The 26,051-nt window shown below is 39.3% G+C and overlaps 1 protein-coding gene across 1 annotated transcript; it reads right to left on the bottom strand.

Moving 5' to 3' along the window:
- Positions 1–22,363: 22,363 nt before the first annotated feature.
- Positions 22,364–23,053, bottom strand: LOC132009872 (high mobility group protein B3-like). Its single transcript, XM_059387883.1, has one exon. The coding sequence runs from the start codon at positions 22,967–22,969 to the stop codon at positions 22,364–22,366; it is 606 nt and encodes a 201-aa protein (XP_059243866.1). The 5' UTR covers positions 22,970–23,053.
- Positions 23,054–26,051: the final 2,998 nt, after the last annotated feature.

Below are 26,051 nucleotides of genomic sequence, written 5' to 3'. Positions count from 1 at the left end.
GATCTCGATGGAACCTCCAAATGTTGTAATTGAGTTTTTGAGTCCTAGAGACCTCCAAGGAGCCAAGCACCGATGCAATCACATGAGGGTTTATTTGACAAGCTTAAGCTTGGGCCCAAGTATACCCAGCACAGTGGAGTGGGGACTTGGACCCTGAGTTTAGTTAAGGCAGGGATATTTATGGGTTCCTGTTACTAAAGCAGGGTGGGGGTCTCTGGAACTAAAGTAGGGTGGGGCTTCCTAAAGTAGGGTGGGGGTCCTTAGAACTAAAGTAGGGTGGGGCTTCTTAAAACTGAAGTAAAGTAGGGGAAGGTTCAGCCCTTGGGCACAGGGGTCTGAGATGGCTGTACTTATGCTAAAGCTAAACCTGAGGTGGGATGGCCTTAGTTTTTCTTGGCCTCCACACACCTACCCAATGGAAAGTTCATTTTCTACACTTTGTCCCTTTCTCCTTCCTTAGGCCTAACTATTTAAGGTGAGTGACTGTCAATCATATATGAAATTACATAATTTTTTTCATTTTCTATATTACATAGAGAATGTTTTATACTTTTTTGACATACAAATATCTGTGCAAAATATATAGTATTATTTGGCATAATTTAAGAATTATATGAATGTGATTCTATATGCAACTTGTTCTTTGCTACTATTATAATTTTGAGATTAATTTATATGGACCAATGTACATTATTAAACTGCCTTATAAGATTAAATTTATGAAAAACAGGAATAGTATATTTATTTTTGCTTTCCCTTAATTGCAGACAATTAGATTATTTCCAATTTTTTCACTGTTTCAAACATCAGCTAGTGAATATACTTACACAGATCTCCTTGTACACTTGTGTAAGTGTGTAAGAATGTCTCTAAGCTATTCATCTAGAAGTGGAATTCAATTAGAAATTGCCAACTTAGGGGCACCTGGGTGGCTCAGTGGGTTAAAGCCTCTGCCTTTGGCTCAGGTCATGATCCCAGGGTCCTGGGATTGAGGCCCCCATCTGGCTCTCTGCTCAGCAGGGAGCCTGCTTCCTCCTCTCTCTCTGCCTGCCTCTCTGCCTATTTGAGATCTCTGTCTGTCAAAAAAATAAATAAAACTAATAAATAAATAAAAGCTTAAAAAAAAAGATATTGCCAACTTACTCTCTGAAGAGTTGCGTAAATTTGTATTCACACCACTCTGATTTCTCGTTTCTCCACATACTCATCAACACATGGCATTATGTATGGTTAAACAAACAAGCAAGCAATAACAACTTTCAAGGCTCCCCTCATTATGACCATCAAGCAAAATATAAGGACTGGAAAAAAGCAGTCATATACTTTAAATGTTAAATATTAGGACAAGAGCACTCCTTCCCCAAGCATGCCACACCCCCCCACCATTAAAAATGCAATACCAGGGGTGTCCGGGTGGCTCAGTGGGTTAAACCTCTGCCTTCAGCTCGGGTCATGATCTCAGGGTCCTGGGATCGAGCCCCACGTTGGGCTCTCTGCTCAGTGGGGAGCCTGCTTCCCCCTCTCTCTCTGCCTCTCTGCCTACTTGTGATCTCTCTCTGTCAAATAAATAAATAAAATCTTTTAAAAAAATGCAATACCATATCTCTCACTGTTGAACCAAAAGCTGGGCATTGTTGGCCTTCATTCTCCCTGAGGTTATGTAATTTTTCTATGTAGCCTTAATAAATATTTCATCTGGGAATTTATCTAGCCAGTGCCTCCCCAAACTTGTTCAGAATAATAATCAAAGAAATTTCCCTTGAAAAGTAAATTCCATCTGGAAGAAGATGTATCCTGTATCTCCCTTCTGAAATTTAACAAAGCTTCTGATAAAACAGTAAGAAAGCCTGTCTAACTGTATTTAATTATCAAACCTCTACATTAGAAACACACTAGAGAATGCTAATTGAACCTCCCTAAAGCCAGTATTAGCATAGGGTTGCATATTAGAAACTTGGATTCAAATTCAGACTTTTACCATTTATTCTGTAATCACAGGCAAGATATTGACTGTTCATGAACATCAACCTTCTCATCCATAAAAGGAATAAAGTCTTCTTTACTGGTTATGAGAACTAATAAAGTAGTCTCTACAAAGCAACTATCATGGCCTGGCCCACAATAGGCATTTGGTATATGCAGGGTTACTCCTGTGTTTTCAACTTCTTGAGATAGCTTCATACATTTTATTCTCCATAGTGCAAAGTGCTCATTTTATTCTCTAAATGTACCCCTGTTGTTCATGTCTGGGCTCTCTGCTGTACATAGGTCAGAATTTAGAAAATCATAATTGTTCATGATTTAGAAAATTATAATGGTTCATGATTAAATAGACCTCAGTCGTAATAGCATTAATCTCAGCCTATCCTAACAGGACAGACTCCAGGCCTACTTGAATTTGATTTAGCGTCTGAAGTTTTCCCTTGCTTCCTTACAAGCTGTTTGGTCTACAGCAATGAGGAATGCATGAGATATTTTTTTAGTTAGTTATTCCATATTTTTTCAGAGCCTCATAGAACCATCAGGCTCAAAGATTCCTGCTCTGATCTTTTCCATTCCCACAGTGTTATGGAAGTTGAAATTCAAGAAAGTTATATGTGAATAGTTATGTAAGGGAAGGATAATGTGGCCTACCAGTCCCACCTGCCTTGTGTATTACTGCATGGGTCTTGGACAGAGACAGGGTTGGGTTCATATATTGTCCCTTTACACATGACCCTAAACAGATTAGTAAACTCTTAGTTTCAATTTCCTTATCTGTAAAAGATGTAAAATGATATCATCTACTTCAGTTTGTGCTTGGAGTAATGGGTAAAGTAATACAGCCCAAGGCATGTGAGAAGTCTTAACAGATACTCATTTCTTCCCAGACATGCTTACTTTGGAGTCACTTCCTCTGCTCCAGAGATTGAAACATTACTGTTTTCAAATGTTTATGGAGTTTAAGTTCAGTATCTATACAGTTCTCTTTTTTTTTTTTTAAGACTTTTTAAATTTGTTTATTTGACAGAGAGAAATCACAAGTAGGCAGAGAGGCAGGCAGAGAGAGAGGAAGGGAAGCAGGCTCCCTGCTGAGCAGAGAGCCTCATGTGGGACTCGATCCCAGGACCCTGAGATCATGACCTGAGCCGAAGGCAGCGGCTTAACCCACTGAGCCACCCAGGCGCCCCAGTATCTATATAGTTCTAATTGAAAGAATAGTGTTGCATTGAAGTGAGAAGTGTTTTATGATCACTATCATAAAATGTATCCTCATCTTAATACTGCTTATTCTTAGACCAGTTGAAGGATGAACACATCTTTAGAGGATAAGACTGACCATCAGAGTACTCCTTTCTCTTGTTAAATAGCTAAAATTTATTGAGCAGCTTCTTTCTATGTGCCAGTCACGGAGATAGAAACTTTGTTTGATTATAATTACCATTCCCAGTGGTTTTGTAGAAATTAAAATACAGGGAAGATCTTATTATCATGGCATGGTGATGGTGTTTGAAGGAGTGCTTAGCAACTCTAGCACTGCCACATCCTAACATTTATTAAGTGCTTGCTACATAACCCATACTGTGATCAGCACCTCACAAACTTTATTACATTTAACGCATTTTAAAACCTGAGTATTTACTATCATCCGTATTTTACAAATGAGAAAACCAAGGGCTAGACAATTTATACAGTTGTTTGGTGCCATATTGTTAGTAAAAGTTGAAGCCAGGATTTGAATACCTTTCCCTCTGGACACCATAGCTCATGGTTAGCTGTCTCCTGAGTATCCTTGAAAGACAGCATCTATATAGTCTTGGTGCTTTTTTCCGGTCCTGTATCGAGTGCTCAGTCTCGTGAACTTGATAAATAGCTTCATTTATTCCTAGATGGACTTCCATATCTCAGGGTAAAATCTCAGTTTAAACAAGATCACAGAATGATGGGTAAGTTAACTCATAGCAGATGCCAGTTATCTTTCTCTATAGATACACATCTCTGAGACCAAAGTGTTTGGAAGGTTGCTTCACCTCTTGCCAAAAGTGAAGGTTGAGACCCAGTTGGGGGAGTGAGGCCCATGATTTTTGAGGCTAGTGATTGAATGGAGGTGGTGTGATGCATTCTCTGTTTAAAAGAGGTAGACTGCTCTCACGTGGTCAGTTTGGAGTCTGGTCCCCAGGACACAAAGGGCCCCGTAAGCCATCCTTCCTCTCTATCCCAAAGCTGACCGCCTTCTTTTTACTGGACATTTCCTTTCATCAGCTAGAACACAACCTCATCTTCATCTGGGTTATATTCTTAGGCTTAAAAGGAAGTACTTTTGCCAAATCATACCAGATATACATTAAATTGCTTATAAAATACAGTACATCCATTTATATATGATATTAGAACTTAACATAACATCTCTGTTAATCCAGCAACTTACTTTCCCAATGGAATTGGAACTGATTGTGTTTCTTCATAAAGTAGCAGATGTAGTTAGTGGTTTACCTCTGGGGCCAGGTAATGTAAAAATGAGCAGGAACTGACACTAACTATAGGATTGGCAAATTTGGGGCCTATTATGTAGTTCTCACTCAGTGGAATGTGTTCATTCAGTGAATTGGCAGGTGGAGAATCACTGCATAATGACTACTGAAGTTACTCCTCTTCTTTTTTATTCCCTGGAAACTGAGAAATGAATTCTGATTAGCAAAGTATGCAAATAATATCACTTTTCATTTATCGACTTTCTTCCATTTTGCATCCATTTTCAGTTTATCACTTAAAGTTACCATCTTTAGTTCCAAATTTTGGAGGAATGTTGAACACTGCCACCCAAGAAATGCTAATGCCCATCTTTGTTATCTCTCTGTTGTAGAAAGGAGAAACTAAAACTGAGATAGTTGCATGACTTGTCCCCATCATTGGCAGGAAGTGGTCATCCCAAGGTTTGATTTCCACTGTAATCCCATTTTTCAAGTTGCTTTTTCCAAAGTGCTAAAATATCATGGCTGGGTGCTTATGATTCTCTCTCTCTGTCTCCCTCTGCCCCTCTACCCCCCTCCACAATCCTTTCTTTCTCTCTCTCTCAAAAAATTTTAAAAAAATATGGCTTGGCTGATTTGTGCTGGAGGATATGCAGTTATATAGACAGATATAGATCTTAATTTCTGGGTTTGGTTACCATATTCTCTTTAAAAAAAAAAAATGAGCATAGTTTTGCCTGGATGACCATCTCCTATCTGAGACCTCCCATTTTTTATATCAGAGTCTCTGTGTTGTAGTTGAATGGTATTAGTGTGAATAAATGACAATTTATAAATTTTATAAAGAATGACAGAGATGGACTTAATCTAAAAATGTCTTTTCCTCCAGTGAAAAGTAAATGAAATCATATGAGGTTATGAAAAGAGATGTCCTAGGAGCATTTAAATGAAGAAAAGTGGTAGACAAATCAGATCTCTTGGCAAGCCCTGTTGTAAAGAATGTCACACTCTTTTGAGCCTGTATCTCAGCACTAAGTACCACATTCACTTTTTGGATTTGAGTTGTTTTCAGGAAAACAACAGAATAATGTTGTAGTAGTTTTATAGTTTTATTTCAGTTTTAAAATTTGATTTCAGAGTTGGAAAAGTTCTGTTCTAGAAACACAATTTTGCATAGTCTTCTCTTTATTTGTATTTATGACACTTTGTATAAAATAATTTTCCAACTCAGAGTTGGGGGAGTTCTATGATTTTTTAAAACTAAGGTATGAACATTGATCATATGTAGGAAATAATGCATATATTTGGTTTAGCAAACATATATATATGCACTTATATAATACTTAATATGAATTTTGCCAGTATTATTAGAACTCATCAATTCTAAAATGTCCTTCTTTTTTCCACATTTCCCCCAACATTTAATCTCTCAAAAGTCAGTGTGTAATTCATTCCCATTTTCTGTCCTATTGATAGATAAAATATCAGTGCCTCCAGCATATTAGAGTCAAAGAAAGGTGGTAACTCATTTCATTTTCATATTAACACTTGGAGAATTACTATTGCCCCACTTTTGAAGTGTGAAAACTTAGGCATAGAGATGTCAATGAATTCATGCAAAAACAAATAGCTAATAAGCAGCGAGGTCAGTATTCCCATAAAGATAGTCTAATTAGAGAAAGAATTCCTGCTGTAAACAGTACAACTGTAATGGCTGCAGCTAAAATGGTATTGGTAATGTACAAATAAAAATTTTGCAATGGCTATTACAAATTGCTACAGCTTAGCAAATTACATACTACATTGGCTTGATTTCTGATTAATATCCCTTGCTCTTTTTACCAAATACCACCATTATATCGTCTTAAGACTGCGGAAGATTGACAAGTGTGTGGAGTACATTGAATTTCAGAAGATGAAACTGGGAATCCAGTTCTTCTAAATCCATACTGTGATGGAAAATGTTCTGTCTTCACTGATGATTAATTTATAATAACTAGGCTCATTTCAGTCCCTCACTTAGGTTTTTCAGTTTGAGAAGCCAATGGAGTGAATATTACATATAGAAGAAATACAGAAGTCTTTGGAACTGTTCCAAAAGGAACACAAATCTTGAAGACCCACCAGAGAATTTCCAAGGGTGATAGATGTCAAAGCTTAGCATCTGTTATTGAGGACAAAGGGAAAGTTTATAATTTATCGCAGTGTCTTTGTTTCCTTTTTGTTAGGAATTTCTTGGTTTTAAACAACTGACCAAGACAGGAGGGCAGAGTGAGAGTATGGCAGGATCGAATGTCTTTGTGTCAATAAAGACCATAGAAATGGCTAATGGTATGAAAGCTGTTGAACGCAAGAGCCTATGTTAACTCGTATAATTTACTGAGATAGTGTTTTGGCCCATGGCCATTTGTGTAATCTGTAAGAAGAAGGAAATTCTCCTTTTTGGTCTGTGGTTTACATTTTCTTAGATAGTTGCTAACAAAGGTAACAACACCAGTGCCTGTACTGTTTGTTTGTTTTAAGATTTTATTTATTTATTTGACAGACAGAGATCACAAGTAGGCAGAGAGGCAGGCAGAGAGAGGAAAAAGCAGACTCCCTGCTGAGCAGAGAGCCCGGTGTGGGGATCAATCCCAGGACCCTGGGATCATGACCTGAGCTGAAGGCAGAGGCTTTAACCCACTGAGCCACCCAGGCACCCCAGTGCCTGTACTGTTAAAAGAATGTTTGTGATGTTTATTTTTCAATTACTTTGCTACTTTGTATTTTGTCTATTTACTAATACTGCATATAGTTCCTTGAGAATGTGATAAATTAGTTGCAGACATAGCATATCATTTAGTTTTTACTGTATAACAGACAACCCTAAAACTTAATGGCTTTAAAACTATACCTATTTATTTAGTCCATAGCTCTGCAGATTGGCAATTTGGTTTACCTTTAACTGAGTGGTTATTCTGGTTTCACCTGGTTTCAGTTACGTTCCTGTGATCAGTGTTGGGTTGGCCTGGGGTAGCTAATCACAGATAGCCTCAACAGTGACAGCTCATCTCTTCTCCCTGTAGTCTCTTTTATGTAAGCAGGTTAGCTTGAAATTTTCACATGGTAGCTGGACAGGTTTCTAAAAGACTGAGTGAAAGCTTGCAAGTTTCTTTAGGCTTAGCCTTAGATCCTGCACAGTCATTTCTGCCCCATTGTTTTGACTAAAACCAGTCACAATACCAGACCATATACAAGGGGAAGGTAAGTAGACTCCATCTTTTGATTGGAAGAACTGCAAATGCACCTTAGAAAGTTCAAGGATACAGGAAAGTTTTGAGATAAGTGGCCATTTTTGCAATATACTGCATTTAGCCTTTCGGCTGTCTTGCAAATTAATGTTCTTTTTTTTTTTCCTGTTCATTTTTAATACTATTGACAGGTTGATTCTACCACTGCATCTACCTTCAGATTTTTTTTCTTTTCTTTCCTGTTTATTTTTAGGGTGGGGTGTGTGAGGGAGGTTGAAGAAAACAAAGATTGTGGTTTACCAAATGAGCAACACTTTCTGTAATACTTCGTTACTTAATGGTGTCTGAGATTATGTGATACCTGCAAGAGATCCTACCATAACTTCAGCCCTCTTATTCTAACCCACCATAGTGGCTAGCGGATTACGTAAAAGCACTGATTCAAATACAGACTCTAAAGAAGATAAATTCTTGACATAGCAGAGGGATTAGGACCCATAAAATATGAAGGGCAGTGGAAAGAACCTGGTATCTTGTTGTTTAGGCAAAAGATGTCCCAGATAAAACCCAATTCTCCCTTGCGGTGCCTGGGTGACTCAGTCATTAAGTGTCTCTATCAGGTCAAGGATTGCACCCAGCTTTCGGCTTCCTGCTCTGGGAGAAGCTTGCTTCTCCCTCTCTCTCTGCCCCTCCCCCTGCTTGTGTTCCCTCTCTCACTGTCTGTCAAATAAATGAATATAATATATATATATATATAAACAGTTGTCCCCAGATAAATATTAGGTAAAGAGTAAATTGGTTTTATTTGGTTCTCAAATGCTGAGCTAGTTCTAAGAGGTAGCTATTACAAGAGCCAGGTTATGGTTCATTATAGTGAAAAAAAATTATTTAAGAATGTTAGGGCTTTTCAGAGTTGAAAAGGCTGGTATCATCTAGTAGTTAACAACTGGTAAATTTGGAGTCAGATTGCCTGGGTTCAAGTCCTGCCTCTTGCGCTTCCTATCTGTGATCTTGGACCAGTTAATTAACCTTCCTCATGTAAAATTTAAGACTAATGAAAGTTTGGACTTTCCTTTTTTGTTTGTTTCTACTTAATTTAAAAAATTTTTATTTTAAATTGCACTATAGTTAACATACAATATTATATTAGTTTCAGATGTACAATATAGTGATTCAGCAATTCCATACATCACCAAGTGCTTATTAGGACAAGTACACTCCTTAATCACATGACTTATTTAACCCATCCCTCCACACATATCCCCTCAGGTAACCATCAGTTTGTTTTCTATAGTTAAGAGTCTATTTCTTGTTTGTCTCTTTCTCTCCCTCTCCCTCTCTCTCTTTTTTTTTCCCTTTGCTTGTTTTTTGTTCTTAAATCCCATATACAAGTGGAATCATGTGGTATTTGTCTTTATCTGACTGACTGATTTTACTTAGCAGTATAATCTAGCTCCACCTCCATCCATATCCTTGCAAATGGCAAGAATTCATTCTTTTTTTTTTTAAGATTTATTTATTTATTCATTTGGCAGATGGAGATCACAAGCAGGCAGAGAGGCAGGTAGAGAGAGGGGGAAGCAGGCTCCCCGCCAAGCAGAGTGCCTAATACGGGACTGAATCCCAGGACCCTGAGATCATGACCCGAGCCGAAGGCAGAGGCTCAACCCACTGAGCCACCCAGGCATCTCAAGAACTCATTCTTTTTTATGGCTGACTAATATTCTATTGTGTATCTACACCACATCTTTATCCGTTTATCTATCGATGGACACTTGGGCTGCTTCCATAATGGTTGTTGTAAATAATGCTACAATAAATGGAGGTACATGTATCCCTTTTTTTAAAATCTTTTTTTTAACATCTTAATTTTATTTTTTTCAGTGTTCCAAGATTCATTGTTTATGCACCACACCCAGTCCTCCATGCAGTATGTGCCCTCCTTAAGACCCACCACCAGGCTCACCCATCTTTCCACCCACATCCCCTCCAAAACCCTCAGTTTGTTTCTCAGAGTTCACAGTCTCTCGTGGTTTGTCTCTGCTTCCAATTTGCTCCAATTCACTTTTCCTTTCCTTCTCCTAATGTCTTCCATGTTATTCCTTATGTTCCACAAATAAGCAAAACCATATGATAATTGACTCTCTCTGCTTGACTTATTTCACTCACCATCATCTCTTCCAGTCCCGTCCATGTTGATACAAAAGTTGGGTATTCGTCCTTTCTGATGGAGGCATAATACTCCATAGTGTATATGGACCATATTTTCTTTATCCATTTGTCTATTGAAGGACATCTTGGCTCTTTCCACAGTTTGGCTGTTGTGGCTATTGCTGCTATGAACATTGGGGTATATTTGCCCCTTCTTTTCACTACATCTGTATCGTTGGGGTACATACCCAGGAGTGCAATGGCAGGGTCATAGGGAAGCTCTATTTTTAATTTCTTGAGGAATCTCCACACTGTTTTCCAAAATGGCTGCACCAACTTGCAGTCCCACCAACAGTGGAAGAGGGTTCCCCTTTCTCCACATCCTCTCCAACACATGTTGTTTCCTGTCTTGCTAATTTTGACCATCCTAACTGGTATCCCTTTCAATTTGTGTTTTTGCATTGGGGGATAAATGCCTAGTAGTGCAATGTCTGGATCCATAGGGTAGTTCTATTTATAACTTTTTGAGGAACCTCCATACTATATTCACAGTGACTGCACCACTTTGCATTCCCACTGAAGTACAGAAGGACTCCTTTTTCTCCATATGCTCCAACACTTCTTGTTTCTTGTGCTGTTGATTTTAGCCATCCTGACAGGTGTGAAGTGACCTCACATTGTAGTTTTGATTTGCTTTAGCCTGATGACGAGTGATGTTGAGGATCTTTTCATGTGTCTGTTGAGCATCTGGATGTCTTCATTGGAGAAATGTCTGCTCATGACTTCTTCCCACTTTTTAAATTGGATTATTTGTTTTTTTTCGGTGTTGTTTAAGTTCTTTATAAATTTTGGATACTTATGGTCTTAATCTCACAAAACAAACTGAGGGTTGCTGGGGGGGGGGGGTTTGGGAGAAGGGGGGTGGGGTTATGGACATTGGGGAGGGTATGTGCTTTGGTGAGTGCTGTGAAGTGTGTAAACCTGGTGATTCACAGACCTGTACCCCTGGGGATAAAAATATATGTTTATAAAAAATAAAAAATTAATTAATTAAAAAATATATATGTTTATAAAAAATAAAAAATTAAAAAATAATTTTGGATACTAACTGTTGGATGTGTCATTTGCAAATATCTTCTTCCATTATGTAGGTTGCCTTTTAACTTTTTTATTGTTTCCTTTGCAGAAGTTTTTTATTTTGATGTTGTCCCAGTTGTTTAATTTTGCTTTTATTTCTCTTGCCTTCAGAGACATATCTAGAAAAACGTTGTTACAGCCAGTGCCAGGGAAATTACTACTTGTGTTCTCTTCCAGAATCTTTATGGTTACTGGTCTCATATTTAGGCCTTTAACCCATTCTGAAAAAGTTTCTATTTCATAATATTATTATGAATATCCAATGATAATATATATGGAAGTTCTCTTTGTAGTGGCTGGCAACGTAAGTGCTCAAAATGGTTAATAATTAATAATAAAAATATCTATATGCTTGGGGCTAACTAAAGGCCTCAGTGAACAACACTGAACAATCAGGCAGTAAAGAATACTAGCACTCACATGCTTCCTGGGTAGATGACACCTGTCTGTGCTATTGGAGATTTTCTCCCACCCTGTTAGAATTGCCCCTGGCAAGTCAGTAAAAAATCTGCTTTCCCTTCTGTCTTTAAAAACACATTACTACTATTTCAGTCCAGGCCTAATTACCATGGATTATAACCTTATTTTCTCTTATGGAAATAATCGATAATTCTCAGTGTGCAAAGATATCTACTTCCAACTATGACTTTATCTGAAAAATCATTATTTTAATGATCATACCCGCTCGTTTTCTTCCTTTTTGCCAACATCATTTTTCACAAGACCATTGCTTTAGGTGACTTAGAAAAATCAATTCAAGGGAGAAAATGCAGTGTCCAGAGGAGGCCAGACTGATGGTAGATGGTGCCCAAAGCAAAGGCTTCTGATTACCAATCCACTGAAGTGGGTCTTGGGATTGAAAACAAATCATTCAGCCAATGGCTGTCTTATCAGTTTGTTTGTAAATTGGGTCTTTTTGAGTCACAGGGCATTTTGGAGCTTTAGCTGTGCTCCTAATGTGCTTAGGAGACTTGGATGAAAGATGCTGATAGCGTTCCTGGGAGACCAGGTCATTTGAGTGATCACCTGCTGACTTTTGTTAATGTAGGCTAGCAATCAGGAGAATTCAGTTGGAAGAAAAAAATCCATTTGCTGTGTCCAGCTACCCTGCTTAGCAGAAACACCTGTGAAAATTCCTACTTGGTACCTGTAAGAAACTAGTATAAGAATCCTTTGAATAACAGCTACTGAGCAAATCATTTATTATAATATTATTACATATAAATACTAATGTATATGATATACTCTATATACACATTATACATATGTATATACATATGTATAGCACACATATAATTCACATATATGAATAATCATATATAGGAATAAATAAGGTGGAAATTAATTTAAAATGATGCAAGAAAAACACCATAATTGTTGCATAATCCTAAAATCCACTTATCAGAAATAAAACACTAAAATTGAATTGTTTCAACAACAGTAGCCAAAGTCTTAGATTTTGTAAGCATAACATCCCAATTCTAAGACAACTCAGTGTGTAGAGCTGCTCTCTTAATACACCTGCATTGATTGTTGTGGTAGCAACTAGATGTAAATGGCTACTGAGCACTTAAAAGTGGCTACTTCAAATTGAGAGGTCCTATAAAGAATAACATGCAGACTGGATTTTGTAGACTTAGTATAAAGATAAGTTTGAAAATACCTCATTAATATTTTTATGGTTATTTGAAGTAATATTTTGGATATATTAGCTTACATAAAAATTAATATTTCAAAAGATTCTTTTTACTTTTTAATGTGACTTCCAGAAAATTTAAAACTATGTATTTGGCTTACATTTGTGACTCACATTTTCTTTCTTTTGGACAGTGCTGGGCCAGAATGTCTTTACTCAAAATGGTGTCCTCAGACTAGTGACACCAGCATCCCCTGGGAACTTACTAGAAATGCAGAATCTCCTACCTTGCCCCAGAACTCTTGAATAGGCATCTTCATTTAACAGGATTCTCAGTTTATTTATGTCTGCATTAAAATTTGAGAATCAATGGGCCATTTGCGGTGGAACTAGAGTGGACTGATTAAGAGGAAAGTACCTTGTCTTATCTGTAATGCCATTCTGACTTCAAGTTTCTTTGGTGTGTACATATTATCATCATCATCCAGAGAGACTTTCTAAGATGCTCTATCCATAATTTTATAATGGAAATTAATGGGAAAAAAAGTAACTCAAGTCACAGAAAATTCACTTTATGATCAACTTTTCAGGAGTAACTCTTTTGGGAAAAAAAAAAAAACTTTTCTGTAGTTGATATTGACTTGGTTTTGCATTATCCTGCTTGATGTTAATTGAAGAAGGGCAGGACTCAGCCTCCATCCTCACCATTTCTCCCCCTTTCATCTTTAGTCTCAACTCTAAGGTGGGATAGGCTTTCCCTGACGGTACTCTCCATCTTCCTCCAGCCAGTCTCTCCCCGTCTCATTAACCTGTGCCATTTATGGCACTTCTCCCTTGCTGAAATCCATATTACATGCTTATTGTCTGCTTCCTTGGTCCACTAGAACACAAATTCCAGTAGGACAAGGAGATTTCCTCATTCATCTCTGTAATGACTCCTGACACCAGCTCCATTCAAGTTAGGCAACACTTCCCAAGTTAAGAGTATAGTCCCCCAGTCCCCCACCATAACTGCCCCACTTCACATAAAGCTACAAGTGTGGCAGTTCTCAGGTCACTTCACTTCTTACCACCTGGCTACAAATTTGAGGGTTCCCACTACCCACCTCTGGTTTGATAATTCTCTAAATGTGTCACAGAACTATACTTAGAGTAAGGTATTATACTTAGAATTTTATTATAGTGAAAGGTCGCAAATTGGAACCAGCCAAAAGAAGAGACACATAGGATGAAGTCTGAGAGGGTCCCAAAAGTGAAGCTTCCATGTCCTCAGGGACAAGTCATTCTTCTGGTACATCAGTGTGTGATGGTCTTCAGGGTATCGTGCCAACTAGATACTCTCCTGAGCTTCAGGGTTTGGAGTTTACACTGGGGTTTCGTTATGCAGACTATGACAGACTCAGTTGGCCATGAGGTTGAACTCAATCTCTAACTCCTATCTTCTCCCCCAGAGGCTGGCTGATATCCCATGGCTCAAAGCCTTAATCTTCAAATCACCCTTATCCTGAATCTCCTTGTTAGCTTAAACTATCCAGGGTCTCACCACAAGTCACTTTGTTAACATAGAGCCAGGTGTGGTTTATGTGGTTTAACATAGAGCCAAGGTATTAATAAAATACCCTTATTATTTGGGAAATTCCAAGGGTTTAGAAGCTCCATCTCAGGAACTGAGGACAAAGGCCAGTCGGGTTCTTTATGGCACAGGAGCCTCTTTAACCTTAATGTCTCTGACGGTGCCTGGCAGATGGTGAGGACTCCTTCAATATTTGAATAAACGAGTTTTCGGTGTCTAACATGGAACCTGGCTCTGAGGGCTAATAAAACTTTGTCACTAAAACGGTTATGCTTTTAATTCTTCAGTTAGACATACTGTCTCAGAGTTTGGCCAGAGAGTCAACCTTCTTAGCAAGTAGCCTTCTGATGCCTCATGGAGGTGCAGCATTGTGAAACAGATTTAATTACAATAGTAGAGGTGAAGAATATAAACCTTTCGCTACTTCTTCTAATGCCGGTGCCATGTTAATGGAGGGAAATGAGCTTTATAAAATGACTGCAAAATGGTATTTGAGATTTTCTCTTGTAATTAATTATTAACAGTTTAAGCTCATTGCACATATTAATTGGGAAAAAACCCAATTAATTCTTCAAGAACACTCCCATAGGTTAGCTTGTTCTTTTGATGATTCATTTGATGTCCTTAGAAATAAAACAAAACAAAAAACATTGCTCTGTCAAGAAATTGTTTTTATATACTTTTTTGATTCTAAGATTATTGGTTGAAATAGCTAAAATGCTGCCTCTGTCAGCAGCAGTGAGGAGGAAAAAAAAAGAAGAGAAAGAAGAAGAAAACAGGAGTTTTCAGTTTAAATAAGATTAAACCAGGCATGAGATTGAATCGGTGGCCTAATGTAGGTTCAGAACCCCCGATGATTTCTGTGAAAATGAAGGAAGTTGGCAGAAACCAAGAGAAGATTTGGAGTAGAGGATAGGGTACACTGCACAGGGACACACAGGCTTGTGTTTTGGGAAGCTACCTCCCATCTCTTGTGAGTCTAGGTCAAGCTTCTCATGGAGATCTGGAGGAATAAATGAACTGTGCTTTCATGTTTCTAACCTTGTTCTAGTACCTGCTGGGTAAGTGATTTGGGGTGAGCAACCTCCCCTCCTGACATCCGTTTCTGTGAAATGAGAGAATAGTTCCTCTCTGGAGATAGTATCTACCTGGCAGCATTGCTGGGATGACTCAGTAGGGCTGTGCACAGAACGTCCATTGGGAATGGCTCTGAGCTGTGGCTTCACCAACAGCAGCTCTCTCCTTCGGGATCTGCAAGTTTTCTCACTTCACACTCCTTTCAACTGAGGAATGTGCCCGGGGAAACAATGCCCTAGAAAATTCATGGCTGCAGAGTTGTCTTGGAAGGACCCGTGTTTTTCAGGTGCTCTCCAGACAAGCGAGGGAATTCCCAGCAGCCCACTTCGCTAGCCTCTGCTGCTGGGCGATTTCTCACACGTGTCAGTTTCTCCCCATCAGCATGTGCATGAGAGATTCTTGTCTGTAGTTCAGTAGTTCATGAGAGATTCTTGTCTGTGGTCAGTAGTTCAAGGGAACATGAAGGGCAGGCACAGGAACCCTGGCCCCTGCAGACTGTGTGATGTGAAATTGGCATGGCCTTTCCTTGTCCTCTTCTTTTTAGAAATGACCTTTCTTCTTCGCTCCTCATGTTCGCACAGAATCAGGTCTATGCAGGGACTTTGGAGTCAGGCCGAACTTGATTTTTCTTCACCTGCCTGCATATGAGTTTTCCTGTCCATAGAAGCAGGAGAGCTCCTGCCTTCCCTGGGGTGGGAATTGAAAGGAGAATCCTCTGCAGTGTCCAGCCTGGTCCTTCCTGACTCTGAGACTCTTCCTTCTCAGTTGTCCTATCACAGGAGCACAGGTTCTGGATCCTGGTGATTTTCCACATCCTGGCTCTTGATTTTCCCATCTAGACAGTCAGGGGGATTGGTGACAGAAGAAGCCATGTATCCCATGTTGTTATGTACTGGGTCTGTGATTCCCTTTTGAAATATTGCAGGGACATCCTAATATCACCTGTGTATAAGTTAGTGTAAGTAACATACTCGATATAGCTAGAATTTTGATTAATGACTTTTTTTTTTTTGAAAGATTTTCTTGATTTATTTGACAGAGCACAAGCAGAGGGAGCAGCAAGCAGAGGGAGAGGGAAAAGCAGGCTCTCTTTGAGAAGGGAGCCCGATGCAGGACTAGATCGCAGGACCCAGGGATCATGACCTGAGCCAAAGGCAGATGCTTAACTGACCGAGCTACCGAGGCGCCCTTTCCTTAGGGATTTAGACTGTAGTGTGGTCAGCTACTAGAAAACGCTCTACTCCAAAGATGCCACTGTCTTTAGTTCTGAGTAACCCAATATTTTACCAATTGGTCTAATAAACAAATTTATTGGCGGATATAGTTGTTTGTTAATCAACATAAAGTTGATAGAAATGAATTCTCCTTTTAACATTAACAGAATTCTGGGGCACCTGGGTGGCTCAGTGGGTTAAAGCCTCTGCTTTTGGCTCAGGTCATGATCTCAGGGTCCTGGATCAAGCCCCGAATCGGGCTTTCTGCTCAGCGGGGAGCCTGCTTCCTCCTCTCTCTCTCTCTCTCTGCCTGCCTCTCTTCCTACTTGTGATCTCTGTCTGTCAAGTAAATAAATACAATCTTAAAAATAAAATTAAATAAGCAGAATTCAAATTGTGTAGTTTGGCTAAAATATCTTATATATGATGTCTATTTTTTATCTCATACTGTGATATTTCACCCAAGGCACACTGCATATATATGTTATGTGTATATGCATATTTGTGTGTATGTGTGTGTGTGTACACATACAGCCCCCCTCTTACAAAGCCAGAGCATAAGAATATCAGTGAGGCTTGTTTGTATCCTCATTGAAAGGCATAAACAAAAATACATCTTTAAGGCATTTGAGGTGATCTGAATATAAACTGGGTATAGATATTAAATAAATATTGCTAGGTGTAATAACAGTATTATGGTTAAATTTTCTCTAATCGCTTACCTATTAGAGATATCCCTTTTAGTACTTACAAATCAAATGACGTACCTTGTATCTTGGACTTGCTTTTAAATATTGCAGCCACATCTACCGAAGACAAAAGGAAGAGAGATGACAAAACTTAAAACACCAAATACCTAGGAGGATAGATAAAACATAATTGACAAAATATAAATAGTTGTTGGCAATGGGCATGTAGGGATTGATTATTCTCTCTTCATTTACATATGTTTTAAAATTTGCATTAAAAAAGAGTCTAATGGGGAAAAATACTCTAGTGGGGCCTTCAGTTTGAATACTTAGGGAAGGTATGAGATGGACCCGGTACAACTCTGGGCATTTCTGGGTGCTGATGCATCCAGACTCACTCTTAGTATCTCTGGGATATTGTCAGGTCTGCTTTTAGTTAACCTTTTGTGAGAACCTCACGGGTAGGACGTTTAAAACCACGGTGAGCTGGGGCAGCGGGAATGTATGGCATGGCTGCTCAAACTAGTCTGGCCTGTATGCTAACAAATTTGTATTTAGAAATGTGTGAATAAGGCACAATTTGACCTGAGACTTGTTTTTGTTGGAATTTGAAAATGAGGTTATAGGTGAGTAGCTGATAGCCACCAAAAAGAAGACCTCAGAACTGTGAACAGATGGGCTTACGCCATTTCTCAGCAGCGTTGCTCAGAATGGAAGGGCTGACTTAGAGGGAGCTGACCCTGAGGAGTTAGCCCCTGTGGCAGAGGTAGGCAGGGGGCAAGAGAGAGGGAAGGGAGTGACAAGGGTCCCACAGAGAAGTCAAGAGAGAGCACTGCATCACAACCACAGGTACAGCATGGGCCTGGCTAAGGGAAGTCTAGCATGTGTGCAAATGGGGGCTCCACAAAAAAGGAGTAAGTTGGGAAACACTGGGGGGCCAGCAATGGGTGGAAAGTTCAGGTTCAGTAGAAGAGAAATAAGAGGTAAGGCCCCAACAAGACCCAACCCCATCAGGAGAATGCACTTTATTTAGAGAGGAATTCTGCTAGCCAGAGGAATGTAAGCACCTCTCTACCTCTACTCAGTAATGATGTTTAATCATTGAAGGAATTTGCAGGGCGTGAAGTGGGAAGAAAAGAGGAAGAACTCATTACTAGAGCAAGCAAGATGAGACTTGTGCTTTGAAAATGGCAGAAACTCAGTTATCCATGGGTACTCAGGTCAGAATGAATATAGTGTCCTGAGCTATGAACCAGATCTCCTTAGATTCCTCTCTGACCAGTGATCATATTGGTCAGTAGGAATTCAGGGGACCAAAGAGTAAAGCCATTAGGTGGATTCTAGTTAGAACTTGCTTCCAGTTGCTTCTCTTCCACAGACCTCTCAGCGTGGCAAGATAATTTGTTGGGGTATTACTTTGTGTTTTCTTTCCCTGCAGATTTCATTCTTGCCAGAGCTTTTGTTTAATTCTTTTGGCTTGAAGAGAGGTTGTGTGTTAGTAAATGATAGCATACATTTACTTGTCTTTTCCCCTTTCCCTTTGGATTTTTGTTTCCCCTAAAGGCCAAATCGTTAAAAAGGTGATGCATTACCAAGGGAGATTGCCAAGCTAAAAGGAGAGATGCCTCCAGAGAAAAGAGAGATTAGGGGCCTGCAGAGCCTGTGAGCAGTGGAGACTTATGACTTGCTCCCTGATGTTGCTCTGGGGAGGTAAACAAGTCTCACCAGGAAAGGAAATTTGGAATAAGCAGAAAAGAATGCTCGGAGACTCCAGTGGAAAATTATGCATATCACTTTACAAGTGAAAGTTTGCAACTCAGTAAATTGTAGCTAACAATAATACAAAATAATCCTTGTCTGTATACATGCACATTCTGTCCAGTGGGATTGTTGCTGATTTAGATAATGATATTTGTGGTACTACCCATGGTGATCGCTGGAGTGTGACATCCTGGTTAGGTCCTTCAAATAGGAAGTTCAGTCTGGCACACATGTGTGCATCACACTTTTTACTGATACCAGGAAAGGGAAGTTGCAGAAGGATTTTTAAACAGAGGAGTGACATGATCACAGGTGCACTTTAGGACAGTGCTTCTGCCACATTTTTGTCCATGTGAATCTACTAAGGATTTTATTAAAATATGTGATCTGCTTCAGCAGTCCTGGGGTGGAGCCAATAATTTGTAATTTTAACAAAACTTTCAGGTGATGCTGGTATCAACTATTGGTGCCTGGCTCACATTTTTTGTACCAAGGGTTTAAAACAGGGATCTGCAGGGGTGCCTGGGTGGCTCAGTGGGTTAAAGCCTCTGCCTTCGGCTCAGGTCATGATCTCAGAGTCATGGAATCAGGCTCTCTGCTCGGCAGGGAGCCTGCTTCCCTTTCTCTCTCTCTGCCTATCTGCCTACTTGTGATCTCTGTCTGTCAAATAAATGAATAAAATCTTTAAAACAGGAATCTGCAAATTTTTCTGTAAAGGCCAAAAGAGAAAATATTATCAAGTTTGTATACATCACATTTGTTGGTGCTTCACTCTATGATTATAACATTAGAGCAGCTATCAATAATACAAAAATGAATGATTATGGCTGTGTCCTAATAAAACGTTATTTAAAAAAAAAAAACAGAATCTGGATTTGGTCCATAGGCAATAGTTTGCCAATCCCTGATTTAGAAATGTGATTCTGGCAATACTGTGTAGATGGATTGAAAGGATGGAGGGGAGATGAGAGACAAGTAGCCCAGTTAGTGGAAGAGATTTTGATGGAAGCTGTAAATGCTTAGACTATGGCAGAACATTGAGAAACCAAAAGCAGAAGTAGAGTTGATAGGTCTTGACCGGGATAGATAAAATATGCAGAGCTGACATCAATACTGGATGGGTTTGCGTCCTCCAGTAATAAAATAAAGCATGACTTTTCAGGGACACATTTTGGGAGGATTCATTTTTTTGTCTGTTTTTTTTTTTTTTTTTTTTTTCCCTTAGGATATGACAGCTTTTGTTACTGATGTCCTTCAGGATTTATGAAAGCCCAGACAAATTTAGGTTCCTATTAATGATGCAAAATTGGGAAAATTTTATATGATGTTTCAGGTTTTAGGGGAAAAAAAATCTCATTTCAATTAAATCTTCTTTCTACTAAAATATGAACAAATTTGTTTTTTGTATTATAGTTTTTAGAGTTACAGAATTGTATGCCACTTAGAAGTGAGTTTCTCTTCTGCTCAGGGACCTCTGGTAGGTGATAAGGTATATTCAAGAACAAACAGTATTACATATCTGTAGCAAGTATTTATGGTTAAAAGTGAACTCAACAGGGACAGCTGAGTGGCTCCGTCAGTTAAGCATCCAACTCTTGATCTCATCTCAGGTCTTGGTCTCAGGGTCCTGAGTTTGAGCCCAGCATGGAGCCTACTTTAAAAAAAAAAAAAAAAAAAAAAGTGTACTCAGCAGGCACATCTCAAGCTTAAGACATGGAGTGTTTTTGGAGGGAGTATAATGCAAAGCCCTAAATTAAGTAATAGAAGAGTTAAATTATATCTCAAAGTAGTGTTGCACCAATTGAGTTGTATAAAATAGTGAGAAATTAGTCTTGTCAAAAATTCAGGAAACATTAGTTACCTACTTTCAGCATTCAGAATAAGGGCTTACTTATCCATGATCCAAAACCATTAGGAAACTGATGAAAGTGAAAAATCCCATCATCATATTTAATTACTAACTTACCTCCAATATTCTCCAGTTGTCCCTATAACATATTTTACTGTTTGTTTTAAAATCAGAATCTGATGGCATTTCTGTTTGGTTGTTACTTCTTTCAGTTCAGTGTTCTCAAAATATCATCCCTTGGACCTCCAGCACTAGCATCATCTGAGAAGTTGTTAGAAATGCCACTTCTCAAATCTTACTCCAGATCTACCAAATCCAAAACTCTGGAGATGAGACCGAGTATCTGTTGTGGTGATCCTGAAGCATGCTAATATTTGAAAACCACTGCTTGTGTACAGTTTTGACTCTCAGTCTTGATAACAGTATCACCTAGGAATCTTCAAATGAAGATGCAATGTCAGTTAGAACCTCTAGGTGTGAAACTGAGGCATCAGTATCTCTGAAGCCCCACAGATGTTTCTCCTGTGCAGCCAAGACCCCTCCTTTAGTTTCTTTTGACCTTGAACTGCCTTCTTTTATTTAATGACATTGACTTTATCTTGCTAGGTGTTTTGTAGAAGGGCCTATGGTGTGTATTTGATAGGATGCCTACTTTTTGCAGCTTTATTGGTATTCCCATTTCAAAGGAATGAAAGGGATAAATCACGCGTCTTATCTTTTTTTTTTAAATGTAATACTGTTTATTTAACTTCAAAAGCATTTCAGCATTCTAAACATACAAAAAAAATAACAGAACGTTGCAAATCGTGTTTAGTACAGAAGGTTCTTGAACTTTCATTGATGCAGTGGCTCTTTCGCTTTGCTGACAATGAAGAGTTCCACAGTTTGTTTCAAAATAAACAGTATAAAACTACCACACTTAACTAGAAAGGATCCAAACACTTCTCATGCCAGCTGATCCCCCCCCCTTCTCCACAGCTACGAATGGCAGCAGAATGTTAGGTCACTATATACAGAAACAAGACAACCTGAAGCTAAATGGATGCCCACTGCAGTGTCCACAGGTCCAGCCTCACAGTGCATGCCCTGAGCTACAGCCCCTCCAAAAGGCATCTTTCCCACAGCCTCAATGCCAAGCAAGGAGCATCAAGAGTTTGTCTCAGTGGTTTTGTTCTTTTTTACAAACTATAGATATGTGCAGTTGATAACTCAGGATTTCTAGCCAATAACCATATAGTTAACACCACCTTACAAATCAAAAAAAGAAAATGCCAGGAACATCTTTAAATGCCTTGTCATACCAACAGCAAAGTGCACAGAGTGAAGAGAACACGAGAGCCTTTTCATTTTAAAAATGTTTGGAAATATGTACAACTTTGATACAGTTTCAGGGTGCTCTGGACACCCATGGCCACTTCATGTAAACCACTGACAATTTCTAGAGCACTTTGAGAAACTACAATATGACCATGACCCAGTTGTGTGATTAAACCGAACGAGGGCAATAGACACGCCTCCAATAAGAGGGGTGTCAGTGTCAATGATGGCGCTCCCTACTCTAAGGTATTCACAAGGAGACAGATCAACAGTTTCTTTTATTCATCCTCCTCCTCCTCTTCCTCTTCCTCTTCCTCCTCCTCGTCTTCTTCATCTTCTTCTTCCACCTTTTTCCGGGTAACTTTGGTGGGACCCTTCGTGCCATCAAACTTTCCTTTAGACTTATAGTCGGTGACATCCTTCTCATACTTCTCCTTCAGCTTCGCTGCCTTATTGTTGTAAGGTTGCTTCTCACCATCACTTAAGTTATTCCACATCTCGCCCAGCTTCTTTGCCACATCTCCAATGGAGATACCAGGGTTTGTAGATTTGATCTTGGGGCGGAATTCTGAACAGAACAGGAAGAATCCAGATGGTGGCCTTTTGGGGGCATTAGGGTCCTTCTTCTTCTTGCCTCCCTTAGCTGGTCCATAATCCTTCATTTCCCGGTCATAACGCACTTTGTCTGCCTTTGCCATTTCATCGAATTTAGATTTCTCCTTCCCAGACATAGTCTTCCACCTCTCAGAGCACTTCTTAGAAAATTCTGCAAAATTGACAGGGACTTCTGGGTTTTTCTTCTTGTGTTCCTCTCTGCATGTCTGCACGAAGAAGGCATAAGCAGACATCTTGCCCTTTGGTTTCTTGGGATCACCTTTAGCCATCCTGACTGTATTGTTCGCTAGTCTGGGCAGCGCAGGGCACAACACGCGGCTCAGCGCTCCCCAACCTCGCGCTAGCTGCCTCCACAAAAGCCGCCAATCAGTGTCTTTTCTAAAGCCTTCTAAAAATCGCTTTGGGCTTACATATTCCTTGTAAGTAAAATAGATAATATCACAACCATGTCTTTGGGTTTGTTGTTATTCTTGTTGTTTTTTTTCAACCAGGTACATGTCTCTGTTACCTCTTTTTCCTGTCTTGCTCAGCTAGATTATTACCACTCTGGATTTCAGTGCTATTTTTCATTTTTAAGGTGATTTTTTTGTGTGGAACATCTCTTGAGAATTTTTCCCTTCTCTTTCTGGGTTTATCAGCTATCTGCTGATAGCCTGGGTTCACCCATTTCTCTTACTTTATTTTTCTATTTCAAACTATGTTTTGTTAGAGGATTTTTTTTTTAGTATCTCATCTGGCCATCTTCTGTGTCAAGTGGTGTCTTTGTTGTCTTAGAGTTTTTTTTTTTCCTCCAGCCAGTCAGTACAGATTTGCTTCGATGCCAGCACTGAAACCTGTTCTTATGTCATCTGTTGTGACAGTTACACTGAGGTTTTGGGAGTTTTTTTGTTTGCTTGTTTAGATTTGTAGGGCAAAACCTGTTGACACTTAATATGTTTCTGCATTCTCACAGAAATCTCCACCTCTTGATAGTTTGACCCACTTTTTTTTTAACCCAAGATGCAATAACTCTGTGATGTTACACATGCATGTTGCCTGTATATGAAAATAAATCAAGGCATGTACGTGTTCTATCAGTTTCCATCTACTAATTTAAAGGCAATTGAGTATAATGCAACGGGAAGGAAGTGTCTTCATGAAGTATTGATGACTCATATACATACAGAATTATTGTTCAAAAAAGTTTTAAATTCTTTCTTAATGACAATAGTATTAAAGGATAATTTTCACATACAAAAAAAATGAACATGAATACATTAAAGACTTTACTAGCTCGTGATTAGAGAGTGAATCAGACATTTTTTATAACAGACTCACAGGAGAAGTCTAAGAAGTACACATTTATGTGAAATAGAAGATTGAATGGAGACTGCAAATGAACACCAAACAGGTTTTGGGTTTTGCGCTTTTGTTTTTTGATCCATGGGAGAAGAATGAAGTCTTGGACCTGTACCAAACAAAATATTTGCAAGTCCTTGGGTCCGGTTTTTCAATGCTACCAGTTATATCTAATTTGCAGAGCTGTAATGAAGTTCAAGGGCAATGAAAGGCTAAAAGAAGATAACCCAGAGGAGTATGCTCAAAACATTGCAGTGTTTTTCATTAGATCCCAGTAATCTTTTTGCAATTCACAAATGTCCTTACAGAAATAACATTTGTAAAAAGCTTGATGTCCTATAAATGCTTACAAATACATGCTTTGGAGAGTCATCTCAAACTTGTGAGACAGCTTGGTGGTATCTTCTCATTGTTGACCTCAGGGAGGCAAGCTATGACAGCACATAGTGTGGTACAGGTAGATGCTCACAAATCTGTAGCTGTTCTTAGGGATGCATCGTTGGTGGTGGTTAAGAGCTAGGACTCTGGAATCATGTGGGTTGTGTCTCAATTTTCTCATCTACACAATGGGGACAAAATAATGCCAGTGTTCTGGAATTATTATGAGGAGTAAAAGAGCTAATTTGTAGAAGGTGCTGAGAACAGGGACTGGCTCAGTAAATGCTGTCTTTGTTGTTACTGTTGCTTAGCATTCACCTGTTAGAGATTAGGTCCAAAAATGGTGCCTAGATCCTTTACTTCCAAACCCATGTGCATCCTTAGCAAAGATGATGCATTGTGAAGGGTGACATATTTTCAAATTTGACATCCCCCCCCCCCATTTGGGGGACCAAGCTTGTTTGCAGAGAGCAGGTTTCTATTTGAATCTGGGAAGGTTGAGTGGTATTTGAGTAAATATTCCCCTCTGACTCTCCTTTCATCTTGCAGGATGCATGAGCACTTGGTTTGCTGTATTCAGCCAAATCTGAGCTATGCTAATGCCCAGTCTTTAGCACTTTATGTCTACTTGAATGGAATCTGAAAATAAATATTTCTGAGCTCTCAGGCTCATGTTTCAGTGGCATTAGGAAGCCTGGCAAGAGTACAACAAAATGCCAATGTCAGGTCTTGGCCATGAGCCGTAGTAAGTGCTTGCTTACAGCAATTCTATGAAGTGATGGTCATGTCTGTTTATAGATGAGAACAAATGTGGCCCAGGGAATAATTAACTGAGTAACGCTTGGGTTTGAGTGCTGGTCTGACTTTAGTATATGACTCTCTCAGCTCTCCTGCCTTCTGCTCAGAATCTCAAAACAGTAGATTCCATATAAACTATCATCAATGTGGCTAATAAAGACTACAGAGTAAGACAAGCGTCCAGTAACGGAACTTATTTCCTAGAGTAACAGACTTAGCTGTTGGCAACGGGGCCAGAGCTTTGGTGAAAGAGTAGACTTTGGTGCTGGTCCTTTTCAACAGTGAACTGGAGCTCCTGAAATCCTCCTGGATTAGGAATTGACAAGGCTTGGTGTGGCACTAAAGCTGTGAGAGGGACCCAAATGGCCTCAGCAAAGTTGGTCAGAGAACTGGGAAACTTCTAGAGCCAATCCAGTTAAAATGATAGGAGTGGGGAGTTCACATGAGTCCCCCATTCACCCAGCCCCAAGAACAGAGCTCATCAGAGGTCACCATTATGGTGGCAGGAAAGCCCACTAGTATCTTGGCTTTTAGAGCTCTGTTGCTTGTTTCATGGGAGTTTGGGGGCAAGGAAACCAACGTAAGAATTTCTTTTTCTAAAATAATGTGTTATGCTATACAGACGTCAGCAGAAAACATTTTACATTATCATCGCTGGGACTCAAATATGGTGTGTTTTTGATTCCAAACCTGTATGTATCTCTATCCATTCAACATTCTGTCCACCTGTTTAGTTGCCTAGGGCTGCAGTAACAAAATACCACACACAGGCTGGCTTGAAAAGCAAACAAACAAAAAAATGTGTTCTCCCTGTGGTAGAAGCTAGAAGTCCAAAAT

This window comes from Mustela nigripes, chromosome 2, assembly GCF_022355385.1.
Source record: "Mustela nigripes isolate SB6536 chromosome 2, MUSNIG.SB6536, whole genome shotgun sequence".
NCBI classification, from domain to species: domain Eukaryota; kingdom Metazoa; phylum Chordata; class Mammalia; order Carnivora; family Mustelidae; genus Mustela; species Mustela nigripes.
This window is presented reverse-complemented; position numbering and strand designations above follow the sequence as displayed.

Coding starts and splice junctions, on each gene's coding strand:
- LOC132009872 (XM_059387883.1), bottom strand. CDS start 22,969: ATGGCTAAAGGTGATCCCAAGAAACCAAAGGGCAAGATGTCTGCTTAT.